This window comes from Hyperolius riggenbachi, chromosome 9, assembly GCF_040937935.1.
Source record: "Hyperolius riggenbachi isolate aHypRig1 chromosome 9, aHypRig1.pri, whole genome shotgun sequence".
In the NCBI taxonomy this organism is placed as follows: Eukaryota; Metazoa; Chordata; class Amphibia; order Anura; family Hyperoliidae; genus Hyperolius; species Hyperolius riggenbachi.
This window is the reverse complement of record NC_090654.1, coordinates 281944937-281958909: the sequence shown is the minus strand read 5'-3', so window position 1 is coordinate 281958909 and position 13973 is coordinate 281944937. Positions and strand designations below refer to the sequence as shown.

The 13973-nt window shown below is 46.6% G+C and overlaps 1 protein-coding gene across 9 annotated transcripts in view; it reads right to left on the bottom strand.

The window, feature by feature from the left end:
• Positions 1 to 13973, bottom strand: part of EML1 (EMAP like 1) — a 190830-nt gene that overhangs the window by 87553 nt on the left and 89304 nt on the right. For 6 of the 9 annotated variants that reach the window (XM_068254678.1, XM_068254672.1, XM_068254673.1 and 3 more), the window contains 3 exons: positions 13433 to 13565; positions 9787 to 9837; positions 3842 to 3976 (listed from right to left, as the gene is read on the bottom strand). In XM_068254678.1, the coding sequence (XP_068110779.1) occupies positions 3842 to 3976; positions 9787 to 9837; positions 13433 to 13565 (319 nt within the window). The remainder of the gene's footprint in view (positions 1 to 3841; positions 3977 to 9786; positions 9838 to 13432; positions 13566 to 13973) is intronic. The other 3 variants (XM_068254675.1, XM_068254677.1, XM_068254679.1) reach the window with 1 other exon arrangement.

The window sequence follows — 13973 nt, the reverse complement described above, 5'->3', positions numbered from 1 at the left end:
ATCTTCCCAACCGATTTCATCCGCACATTAATTAAAAGATCAGTTAGGAGGCATGTTGATTATCAAGCTGGAAGGTCGATCGGCCCGCAATATCGCATTACAAATGGGCACTGTTAGAGACTGTTAGGATTAGGAGAACAGCCAGGTAACTTGCATTGTTTAAAAGGAAATACATATGACAGCCTCTATCACCCTTACCTCAGGTTCCAAGTGATGGTGAGGCAAGTAGGCAAGGACAGTGTGAGTACAACTAGCGCTAGAATGGAGCCCCAGAACTGCATACCCTACACTGCAGACTTCCTGGTTACAGGACACTGTATACACTGCATACTTCCTGGTTACAGGACACTATACACTGCAGACTTCCTGGTTACAGGACAATGTATACACTGCACACTTCCTGGTTACAGGACACTATATACACTGCAGACTTCCTGCTTACAGGACACAATATACACTGCAGACTTCCTGGTTACAGGACACAATATACACTGCAGACTTCCTGGTTACAGGACGCTGTATACACTGCAGACTTCCTGGTTACAGGACACTGTATACACTGCACACCTCCTGGTTACAGGACGCTGTATACACTGCAGACTACCTGGTTACAGGACGCTGTATACACTGCACACCTCCTGGTTACAGGACACTGTATACACTGCAGACTTCCTGGTTACAGGACACTGTATACACTGCAGACCTCCTGGTTACAGGACGCTGTATACACTGCAGACTACCTGGTTACAGGACGCTGTATACACTGCACACCTCCTGGTTACAGGACGCTGTATACACTGCACACTTCCTGGTTACAGGACACTGTATACACTGCACACCTCCTGGTTACAGGACACTGTATACACTGCAGACTTCCTGGTTACAGGACACTGTATACACTGCAGACTTCCTGGTTACAGGACGCTGTATACACTGCAGACTACCTGGTTACAGGACGCTGTATACACTGCACACCTCCTGGTTACAGGACGCTGTATACACTGCACACCTCCTGGTTACAGGACACTGTATACACTGCACACTTTCTGGTTACAGGACACTGTATACACTGCAGACTTCCTGGTTACAGGACACTGTATACACTGCATACTTCCTGGTTACAGGACACTATACACTGCAGACTTCCTGGTTACAGGACAATGTATACACTGCAGACTTCCTGCTTACAGGACACAATATACACTGCAGACTTCCTGGTTACAGGACACTGTATACACTGCAGACTTCCTGGTTACAGGACACTGTATACACTGCATACTTCCTGGTTACAGGACACTATACACTGCAGACTTCCTGGTTACAGGACAATGTATACACTGCAGACTTCCTGCTTACAGGACACAATATACACTGCAGACTTCCTGGTTACAGGACCCTGTATACACTGCACACTTTCTGGTTACAGGACACTGTATACACTGCAGACTTCCTGGTTACAGGACACAATATACACTGCAGACTTCCTGGTTACAGGACACTGTATACACTGCAGACTTCCTGGTTACAGGACACTGTATACACTGCACACTTTCTGGTTACAGGACATTGTATACACTGCAGACTTCCTGGTTACAGGACACAATATACACTGCAGACTTCCTGGTTACAGAACTCTGCATACACTGAGTGTCCCAGATAAGGAAGATGCAGCAGAAAACTTACGGATGTTATTTAAACCTTCCTTCAGTTAGACGGGGAAATTCCCTGACAGGAAACAGCAGAATTCCAGACTAAAAATACATTTCAGTCTGGCTAGACCGGCTTCATAAGTAAGCTGCGTACAATCTCCGCCAGCTATAGAGTGACTGAACATGTGGCTCATATCATCAGTTCTGAACCGTCACACACAGACGTGGGGATGTGTGAGGCGCACAGTGCGGGATTCCCAGCAGGAACTGCTCCTTGGCTGCAGCGTGTCCCCTTCCACAAACCGGAGACCCACTAAAGTAAACCTGATCTCATCTCTGCCATGCGCTTCATATTGAAATATCGTTTTATAAAGCACAACACCGTGTCATGTCCAGATGGCAGCCATCTTGTCCCAGAGTCAGGGGGCAGCTATCTTGTCTCTCAGTCAGGGGAGCAGCCATCTTGTCTCTCAGTCAGGGAAGCAGCCATCTTGTTTCTTAGTCAGGGGAGCAGCCATCTTGTCCCCGAGTCAGGGGAGCAGCCATCTTGTCCCCGAGTCAGGGGGGCAGCTATCTTGTCCCCGAGTCAGGGGGGCAGCCATCTTGTCCCCGAGTCAGGGGGGCAGCCATCTTGTCTCTCAGTCAGGGGAGCAGCCATCTTGTCCCCGAGTCAGGGGAGCAGCCATCTTGTCCCGAGTCAGGGGAGAAGCCATCTTGGCCCCAAGCCAGGGGGGCAGCCATCTTGTCCCCGAGTCAGGGGAGCAGCCATCTTGTCCCCTGAATCACCCTGTGTTCTGCAAATCCTGGAAATGACCTTACCTACATCCGAAACTCTTAATCTGACCTGAAACACTTTTTTTTAATTTTCAAGTGTGTGAGTGTGTGCGCGCGTGTGTGTAGCAGCTACTACTGGCAAGTGGAATTGAATCGAAGAGGTGGGGAGTAACAATATCTCAACAACGCCAAATCTGACTATGTAAGGGCTCTACAGGTAGTCAGGAAAGTGTAATGATGTAGGGACCCACCCCCAGCCCATGTGTTCCTACAGGAACTTTGTAAGGTGGTTCTGGGGGATTTTTAAAATGATAAAAGTTGTTAAAAAAGGATAGTTATAAAAACTCAAATCTCATCTCTGCTCTAAAACTTTAAACACAGCACAAAGCTAATAGACTGGTATAAAGTTACTGGGAGGCCAATTGAGAACATTGCCATCTCAGAAGAAAACTGTTTGTGTTGCACTTCAGCTACAGACACATGCTAGATTAAACTTTGCTGTGGTGGCCAAGAATCGAGTGTACAAGAGAACCCGGACACACAAGCGATCCCAGAGTGCATTGTTCTCCCCACCCACCACACCCGCTGAAAACTGCTCCATCATGTGTTGCACCTCCCCCAGACCCCCCCACACTGTTGCCAGATAGATCGGTCCTCTTACACGTCATGGCTTTAGAATTTGCAGATCACACAAAGCAGACCAGCTTCCCCTGGATCTAATGGGTGGCAGAAAAGTGAAGCAGAACATTGTTATTAACTCTTCCAGTGACTTTATACCAGTCATCTTTTTTCTATTAGTTTTATGCCATGTTTAATGTTTCAGAGCATAGATGAAATTTCGAGTTTGATTCCACTTACAGGGGGAATAGAGAAGATTGCCTGGATAAATATAAAATTACAGGCTAGCAGCACTGAAAGAGAACCCAAGGTGTGTTTAAAGAATGTTATCTGCATACAGAGGCTGGATCTGCCTATACAGCCCAGCCTCTGTTGCTATCCCAAACCCCCCTAAGGTCCCCCTGCACTCTGCAATCCCCCATAAATCACAGCCGTGCTGTGAGGCTGTGTTTACATCTATAGTGTCAGTCTCGGCTGCTCCCCCGCCTCCTGCATAGCTCCGGTCCCTGCCCCCGTCCCTTCCCTCCAATCAGCAGGGAGGGAAGGGATGCAGGAGGGGACCGGAGTTCTGCAGGAGGCGGGGAGAGCAGCAGACTGACACTATAGAGATAAACACAGCCAGCTCTGACAAGCTGTTTGTCAGCAGCACGGCTGTGATTTATCAGGGATTGCAGAGTGCAGGGGGACCTTAGGGGGGTTTGGGATAGCAACAGAGGCTGGGCTGTATAGGCAGATCCAGCCTCTGTATGCAGATAATATTCTTCAAACCCACCTCGGGTTCTCTTGAAGTCATTCCTTACCTCTCGCTGTTCTTCTTTCCACTGGACGAGCTGCTGGTGGATCCGGCTCGATTTCGGCTACCTTTGGGATCCCCGGCGCTGTCCCTTCGGGCCCCGGGAGAGATGCGTTCGGTTGAGTTGGTTCTTTTGACATTACTGTAAGGCAGCGAGACGAGGACAGCGATATGAGGAGAGTGGCAGAGTATAACGCACAGAAAACAATACACAACACTGTGCCACAGACAATAGACATAACAGGAGGACTCAGAAGTGCTCACTGCCTCCTCCAGTAACAGGTCTGAACATAGAGATCACTGGTCTCGGTGCTTAGAAGAGGTTAATGTGGATCCTGACCAGAGCTGCCATCAGAAATTTTTGGGCCCCATACAGTGAAAACCTACTGGGCCCCCCTCACTCCCCTCCTCCCCCACATGGCAAATCACAATCTTTGAAGGCCTGAAGACACTAACGTCTGTGTATTCTTCATGCACTCCCATGGCTGGGAGAGCAGTGTGTGTGTTCTGTCATTTAGAGTGTAACTGCGCTTGTGCAGAACGCCCCCAGCTACGGGAGTACGATGGAAGAGGCACACGGCCCAGAACAATGCATGTGCTGTGCCCCGGCAACCCAGCTGGATTGTGTGGTCTTCACAGGAGCACAACGGATTGGTCTGGAAGGGTATTGAGGGAGCTGGTGGACTACACAGGGATGGAAGGAGCCCCAGGTAAGTAAAAATCCTTTTCTCCCATTCATCTCAGGCTTACTTTAAAGTGAACCTCCAGACAAAAAATCTCAGCAGAACTGAAAAGGCTTGGTGTTTCTTTAACAGTTTCACAGCATCAGAACTTTGTTTTTTTTTACCAAAGCCTCATTTTTAGCTGCACAGAAGAAAACTGCCCGGACATTTTTCCCCTAATGCTGTGCAAAGCATGATGGGATTTCTGATGTTCTCCTTCTGCTGTTTTGGTGCAATTTTGTTATTTTTATTTGTGAATTTGAGATTTGAAGCCTAGCATGCGCAACTGGGAGAGGTGCTCAGGACACAGGACACATCTGGAACTGTGTCTCATGCTCCCTGTCACCTACTTTCAACCAAAAAAATGGCTGCCCCCGGGAAATCACAAACATTTGCCTGTTCTTTTAAAACAGTGTGGGTAAGAGATTATATTACCTACCTACTTTAATTACCATAACTAATTAATGACAGTATGTTTGTTTAGGCTGACATTCCCCTTTAAAAAGGACCACTATCGTGAAAAAAAGTAAGCAGTTAAAATCTGACACAACCGACAGGCTTTGGGCCAGTCCATCTCCTCATGGGGGATTCTCAGGGTTTTCTTTGTGTTCAAACAACTAGATATATATATAATGGGTAACGTCCTTTTTTCAAAAAATCAGCAAAGATTTAAAAGCTTTTTCAATTTCCACACATATCATAGGTCTTCATATGGTTAAATCACTGCTATAAGGCATGAATAATTGAAGCCGATAAGTAAGTGTTGTATTCTGGCTTGATTTAATATTGGAGGAAATTTTTGTATCTTATAGGCAACGACACATGTTCGTTTCGGGCTCCTTATATCATAAATTTGCCCTTCATCAGGCCGCAATACAAATATCTGTATAATAAAGAGGATCAGCGCAGGGCCAGAAATTTATAAAAAGTAGACACAGGCATCTGAACCAAGCAGATGCACATAGGGAATATTCCACGGCGTTATAGAGGAGCGACGCTCCAGCCTAGCAATAAAGTTTTTTCTACAAAGTTTTTGCCAAACTGCACTTTACCTCCGTGTTTTTTCTAAAGTCCTTTACTATAAATTACCTTTTCTTTGTGTTCAACAGCATTTCCTGATTAGCAGTTTAACTGCCAAAATAGTAAGATACCAGCCAGCCTCCCTAAACACTTGCACACTATTTTGTCAGACTTCGAAACTGCTGTTCAGGAAATGCTGTTGAAAACAAAGAAAACGCTGAGAATCCCCCATGAGGAGATGGGCTGGCCCAAAACCCGTCGGTTCTGACAGATTTTAACTGCCTACTTTTTTCGCGATGGTGCTCCTTTAATCACTAACTGAACTAAGGTAACTCCTGGAGCCAGGGACAGACACAGACTGCAGCTGGGGCCCATGTGTGGCACTGTTTGTTAACCATTTAACGGCACTGTAACATATTAAAACGTCATGCATTACCCTGTTAATGGCAACATGCGTTGCGCGTTTTCCGCCGCTGCTCCGCACGTGTGCACGCCGCAACCGCCGCCGTTTTCACCGGGTTTCCGCGTTGAGTGATTGGGGAAGAGTGAAGAAACACATTTAGAATAAAATAATTCTTAGCAAAATGTACTACCCACAGAAAGCCTAATTGGTGGCGAAAAAAACGAGGTATAGATCATTTTCTTGTGATAAGTAGTAATAAAGTTATTAGGGAATAAAATGAAGGAGCACTGACAGGTGAAAATTGCTCTGGTCCGTTAGGGTAAAAACCCTTTGGGGGTGAACTGGTTAATGGGCCCCGGATTCACTTGGGCCCCATACAGCAGCGCCCCCTGTGATGCCCTGAAGGTGGCCCTGACCCTGAACTTAGCAGCCATGGGCAGCAGCAATCACTGTTCACCAACCCCAATTCTCTGCACACCTCTGATTACAAGGGTACCGGGATTATAATGATTATCAAAGTGCCTCTTTTCTGCTAGAGCGATTTGTCTTTTAGTAACACATTGCACGCAGCATCCTTCCCGAGTTTGTTTATCCCCTGCGAGCTCTCAGGACAGCACAAACACAATCTCACTGTGGGAACAATGGAAATTCTAATATTGGATGTTAAAAGGGACTCCGAGCTCTACATGAAAACGAAAATGGTACTCACCTGGGGCTTTCTGCAGCCCAGCGTAGGTCGGGAGGTCCCACGGCATCCATCTGCCTCTTTTCACAGGGCCTGGCCAGAAATGGCTCCCCGGCGACACCGAGACCGTGTGTCGGGCTCCATCTTCCTGAAACGTCACGTCTGTTGTCACCACGCCGTGATGCCGCCTTGCGTCATTACGGCGGCTGACGTGACAGTACTGCGAATGCGCGATTAAACCGCACATGTGCAGTACTGTCACACCACCGTGATGACGAGTGGCGGCTGGTGTGGTGACAACAGACGTGACGTTTCAGAAAGAAGGGGCCCGACACTTGGTCCCAGTGTCGCCGGGAAGCCATTTCTGGCCAGGCCCTGGGAGAAGAGCCAGATGGACGCCGAGAGACCTCCCGACCTACACTGGGCTGCAGAAAGCCCAAGGTGAGTACCGATTTTGTTTTCATTTAGAGCTCGGAGCCCCTTTAATCGTATGCTGGATCCATTATGGTCCTTTCATCGATTTCATTTTTGAATAAAGTTTAAAAAAAAAAAAAAAAAAAAAAAGGTGGTCTTGTTCTTCTTTATTGTGCTTATTATTAATGGACAACAATGATCTGTTTTAGGATTGGGGTGTCATGGCAGGGTTGAGAGATCAGGTGAAAATGGAGATCCTTCTATCGGTCAGCACCCTGGTTGACAAAGGAGGAGCTGTCAGGGGATGAACAGCTGCATTTCTGGGATTTATTTATTTTTTCCGCCATGTATGTTAAAGGGCACCTAAAGTGAGAGGGATATGGAGGCTGCCATATTTATTTCCTTTTAAACAATACCACTTGCCTAGCAACCCTACTAATCCCCCTGATTTGGTGCATGCTTGTTCAGGGGCTATGGCTAAAAGTATTAGAGGCAGAGTATCAGCAGGATTGCCAGGCAACTGGTATTGCCTAAAAGGAAATAAATATGGCAGCCTCCGTATACCTCTTACTTCAGATGTCATTTAAGAATGCTTGAAAATGATTTACCCTTGTAGATAAAATATTAGCCACAGCAGGATAACCTTGATAAGGGGAAAAAAAAAGTCTATTACTATTTATAAAACGAATTAAAAAAACAAACAAAAAAAAAACAGGAAGTTTTAACTTGGTTTCACTTTTGCAGGGAGCACTGAAAGGGTTTAAAGGGAACCTAAACTGTGAGAGATATGGATGTTTCCTTTTAAACAATACCAGTTGTCTGGGTGTCCTGCTGATCTCTTTGGCTGCAGTAGTGGCTGAATCACACCCTGAAACAAGCATGCAGCTAATCCAGTCTGACTTCAGTCAGAGCACCTGATCTGCATGCTTGTTCAGGGGCTGTGGCTAAAAGTATTAGAGACACAGGATCAGCAGGCGATTCAGGCAACCGGTATTATTTTAAAAAGGAAAGATCCATATCCTACTCAGTTTAGGTTCCCTTTAAAGGCTTGTACACAGGTGCAAATTTATCGTCCAAACTTAGTCTGTTGGGGGGGGGGGGGGGTGACCATGTAACAAATGACTTGATGAGCGACTGATATCAGGCGGTTTTCCCGATCCAACCGGTGGTTCAACCATGACTGTCGGGCTGATATCGTGCAGTTGGCCGCTTGTGTATGTGGTTTGAACGACTTGTACTGGTTTTGAATATATATCATGCAGTCTGTCGTTTGCTCGCGTGCGCAATATGTAAAGAAGTTTATCTTTCAGTTGGTGCGGGGAAAATACAAGTCGTGCAATGGCTTGCTCATGCGGTCGGTCATGCCGTCGGGTTGGTCCTTTGCACGTATGTACCAGCCTTAAAGGACAGACGATGTGAAAGTAAATTGATGAGATAAACAATTGTATCTATCCTCCTCCTCCTAAAAATGACCTTTTTTAAAGAGACTCCAACATCAAAAACATCCCCTGGGGGTACTCACCTCGGGTGGGGGAAGCCTCCGGATCCTAATGAGGCTTCCCACGCCGTCCTCTGTCCCACGGGGGTCTTGCTGCAGCCCTCTGAACAGCCGGCGACAGACCCGACTGTAGATTCAATATTTACCTTTGCTGGCTCCAGCGGGGGCGCTGTGGCTGCTTTCGGCTCAGAAATAGACGGAAATACCCGATCTCCGTTGGGTCTGCTCTACTGCGCAGGCGCCGGAAACTTGCGCCTGCGCAGTAGAGCAGACCCGACGGTGATTGGGTATTTCCGCCTACTTCGGAGCCGACAGCCGTCAGAGCGCCTGCGCAGGAGCCGGGAAGGTAAATATTGACGTCGCCGCTGCACTGAGGGCTGCAGCGAGACCCCCGAGGGACGGAGGACGGCGTGGGAAGCCTCATTAGGATCCGGAGGCTTCCCCCACCTGAGGTGAGTACCCCCCAGGGGACGTTTTGACGTTACAGTTCCTCTTTAAGATATCCCAGTTTTATACTATATTTAAATGTACTTAACGTTTTTTACTGTTTCATTGTCTTGGCTCGATTAAAAATTCATTGAAGTATGCAAGAGCTAAATATCTAATAACTATTGACTTTTTTTTAATCTCTTTCCTGCTCTCAGAAGCCATTTACTGCCAGGAAAGTGTTTATAGCTGTAATTCTTTATCAGTGAGGGTATGCTATGATCTGTCCTGATTCCACCCCAGACAGAGCCCGTCACATACCTGATGTTTAACTCTTCAAGGCAGAGAAATAACAAAAAAGGAACACAGCCTAGTTATTTGTGTGCCTGTCACTGTACATACATGTCTATCTCATCATGTCACATGTCACCTCGGTTGTCCTTTAAGCCTCAGTGTTTACCTTGGCAGAGCTCCTGCTGTCTATTATATCTGCTATAAGAACTAATTAAACTCATTGATCTGGTTAACAAACACAAAACACAGAGTGGTGAATTTCTTCAGCAGCTATATGTGGTATGAAGACTTTTCATTTTGTGCTGTGCAAGAGTTCAGGTCTGCTATAAGGAGTACCCAAGTTAAAAATGACAGTGTCTTAATGAGGACACTCTCATTTTGACCTTAGGTACTCCTTTAAAGAGCAGGAAAAGCTGTGAAAAATGGATTAGAATGGGACCAGCATTAGAAGAGACAGTTGGGATGGAGTAAAGTAGTGAAAAGCATTTACCTGTTGGTGGCTTTAGTTAGTTTACATGTATTGACGAGACGCACAGACTTGCTAGAGCCAGAATGATGCAGGAAAGAAGCAGAATGCAAATGAGTGCAAAGACAGATCAGCGCATACACATCAGAGCGCAACAGTGACAGAGACTACACAGACCCACACAGCTGCCAATACACATCAGACCGCAACAGTAACACAGAGACCCCACTGCCAATACACAGACCAACACAGCTGCCAATACACAGACCGCACAACAACGATACCGACACAGAGACCCCACTGCCAATACACAGACCCACACAGCTGCCAATACACATCAGACCGCACAACAACAATACCGACACAGAGACTCCATTGCCAATACAGAGACACACAACAATACCGACACAGACAAACACAGCTGCCAATACACATCAGACCGCAACAGTGACACAGAGACCCCACTGCCAATACACAGACCCACACAGCTGCCAATACACATCAGACCGCAACAGTAACACAGAGACCCCACTGCCAATACAGAGACCAACACAGCTGCCAATACACATCAGACCGCACAACAACGATAACGACACAGGCGCACACTCCACTGACAATACACAGACACACTGCTAGATTAGCATCAAGAGTTGTGTAAGTAGAAAATACATTGACCAATTAGAAGGAAAGATACCCCCAAAAATTGTATTATTTAAAGGGACTCCGAGCACCTCTCATAGGCATGCCTTTAAGTCTCCGACCAGTACTGCAAAGTACTTAACGTACTAATCGTTTTCGTCCGATTTCAATTTGAAAATCGCGGCTGCCATCTTGGTTGTGTTATAACTTCCGGGCCACCCCGGTCTTCTCTGCTAGAGAAGTGCATCACTGAATGAAGCAGGAAGAGGAAGTGACACGCATGGCCATTGCAAGAGTCTCCTCCAGAGGGGCCATAGCACAACTTTGTTGGAAGTTGTCTGGCTTAAAAGGCATGCCCATGAGAGGTACTCGGAGGCCCTTTAAAAGGAACCCAGAGATCAAGGTATAGTCGGAATAGATACTTACCCGGGGCTTCCTCCCACCCCATAAACACGTGCGAGGCCCACGACGCCCTTCCACGGTCAGCCGTTCAGCCGTGATCAGCGCCAGCACCTGGCTCAGTAACGTCAGTCCGGGTCTACTGCTTATGGGCGGGAGGTCCGCGCATGTGCAGCAGACCTAGACTGACGCGACCGAAGCAACTACCGGGGCTGATTGCAGCTGATGGGCAGACCGCGGGAGGACGCGTGGGACTTGCACGTGTTTATGGGGTGGGAGGAAGCCCCGGGTAAGTATCTATTCCGACTATACCTTGATCTCTGGAACACTTTCATTTTTCAACATTTTGATTGAAGTTAAAGTTGACCCAAATTAAAAATAAGATTTCAGAAATAAAATCTATTTTCTAAATTATAATAATAAATAGCAGCCTTTTTTCAGCTGCATGATGAAAAATATAAAATATTTTACATTTATTGGAGGAACCCCTCCCTTCCTTTCATATTGCCGGGAGAGAATCCGACAAACTGGTTTAGTAGATGGTCTCCAGCAAAGAAGGAATGCTAATGGCTGCCACCTGTATAACCCTAGTAATGAAAAGAGAAGGTTGAAAATCATACACTGAAATGCTCATAGGCTTAAAGAGACACTGAAGCGAAAAAAAAAATGATGATATTATGATTTGTATGCGTAGCACAGCTAAGAAATAAAACATTAAAATCAGATACATCAGTGTAATTGTTTCCAGTACAGGAAGAGTTGAGAAACTCCAGTTGTTATCTCTATGCAAACAAGCCATTAAGCTCTCCGACTAAGGGCTCTTTCACATTAGGGCAGATTTTCTGCGTTTCAACGCAACGGGTAAAGTTTGCGTTACCCAAGGTGAAATGAAAGTCCATAGACTTTCATGTTAGCTTTCACATATAACGCAGCCTTTTTGTGCGTTGCGTTACACTGCACCCAGGCGCAGTTTTTCGGCCGACGCTAGCTTTATGTGTTACAATGTTAGTCAATGTAAAACGCACACTATGCGCGTTTTTAATCCGTTAACGCAGGCAATCAGTCCCAGAATGCAACAGAGGAACAATGTAGAATGTTGAAAACCAAAAGAAAAAAAAAAATACCTGCGTTTTCCTATGTGCTGTAACGCATTGAAAACGGATTAAAAACGCACACTCACTGCAGTGCAACGCATATCAAAACACATTAAAACGCATACAACAAAAACGTATGCTTCGAGCGTTCTCCAACGCAAGCTCTGATGTGAAAGAGCCCTAAGTTAGTCGTGGAGAGGGCTGTTATCTGACTTTTATTATCTCAACTGTTCCTGGACTATTTACTTTTCCTCTGTTAGAGGAGAGGTCATTACTTCACAGACTGCACTGAAAGACTCATTTTGAATGCTGAGTGTTGTGTAATCTGCACATATTATAGAATAATGCATTGTTAGACAAAACACTATATACCTGAAAATAAAAGTATGAGAATATTTTCTTTGCTGCTAATCTTCTAGTAATTATTCATAGTACACAACCAATTCACTATATCATATAATTTTTTCGCTTCAGTGTCTCTTTAAAGGAGTGTTTATTTATCTTTGTATGTGTCAGAGTGGTGCAACTAAATATTTTGAATTAAAAAAATGTTTGGTTTGGGTCCGCTTTAAACAATTATTTATTTTTCCAATATGTTAGCTGGAACCGGATGACTAGCTTAAAGCCCCGCCCCCTATGCAGTGCAAGACAGATAGCAGTACTGCAGGAGAGGATGTGACAGATAGGTTCAGGCACCTCGTCATAGCTGTAGCTCAGAAGCCCCGCCCTCTATGCAGAGTGAGACAGACAGCAGTGCTGCAGGAGAGGATGTGATGTAACGTGCAGGCACCTAGTCATAGCTGCAGCTCAGAAGCCCCGCCCTCTATGCAGAGTGAGACAGATAGCGGTGCTGCAGGAGAGGACGTGACAGCTATGTGCAGGCACCTCGTCAGACCCGCAGCTCAGAAGCCCCGCCCTCTATGCAGAGTGAGACAGATAGCGGTGCTGCAGGAGAGGACGTGACAGCTATGTGCAGGCACCTAGTCAGACCCGCAGCTCAGAAGCCCTGCCCTCTATGCAGAGTGAGACAGATAGTGGTGCTGCAAGAGAGGATGTGACGTATAACAGATATGTGCAGGCACCTTGTCATACATGCAGATCAAAAGCCCCGCCCTCTATGCAGTGCAAGTCAGATAGCAGTGCTGCAGGGGAGGATGTGACAAATATGTGCAGGCACCTCATCATAGCTGCAGCTCAGAAGCCCCGCCCTCAATGCAGAGTGAGACAGACAGCAGTGTGCAGGAGAGGATGTGATGTAACATGTGCAGGCACCTCGTCAGAGCTGCAGCTCAGAAGCCCCACCCTCTATGCGGGGTAAGAAAGATAGTGGTGCTGCAGGAGAGGATGTGATGTAACATGTGCAGACACCTCATCAGAGCTACAGCTCAGAAGCCCCACCCTCTATGCAGAGTGAGACAGACAGCAGTGCTGCAGGACAGGATGTGACATAACAGATATGTGCGGGCATCTCGTCATATCTGCAGCTCAGAAGCCCCGCCCTCTATGCAGTGTGTCATTTGCGTGGGTGGCCCACCTACCTTTTGGATGCTAGTGGAACGATGTCCTTCCTGGTCCCCGATGGAGACGGGAGAGTGCCGGTGGGTTTCTTTGGTAAGATTGTCTCGCTATTGACCGTCGCCCTGAGCGGTAACGCCTGGACCAGTGGCCTGGCTGTAACGACAGAAGCCAGACATTAAATTCTTCCATTACCTCATTGGCTTTCTTCCAGTGATATAATGGCAGGAAGACTGTTAGTAGATCATCAATTACAAAAAGCATCTTAGAGACCTGAGGCAAAACATAATGCTGGGTTATCACACAAGCCAAACACTCCACGGTATTAAACCAGGCAAAAGAGAATGCATGAAATTGCTGATGTAAGGTTATAAGGGTTCCTGTTACTTTTGGGGAGAGATGGAGATGAATGCAGAGGCCTTTGTGCTGCTGCTAATTAGGGGGGCACAAAACTGCTGAAACGCTCCCAAATGCAAGTGCAAATCTGGCACCAAGCTCAGCTCTCCTCATTTTCTCATCACAGCAGAGAAATGCAGCAACTGAAGGCCCAAAACAAATAGTTTT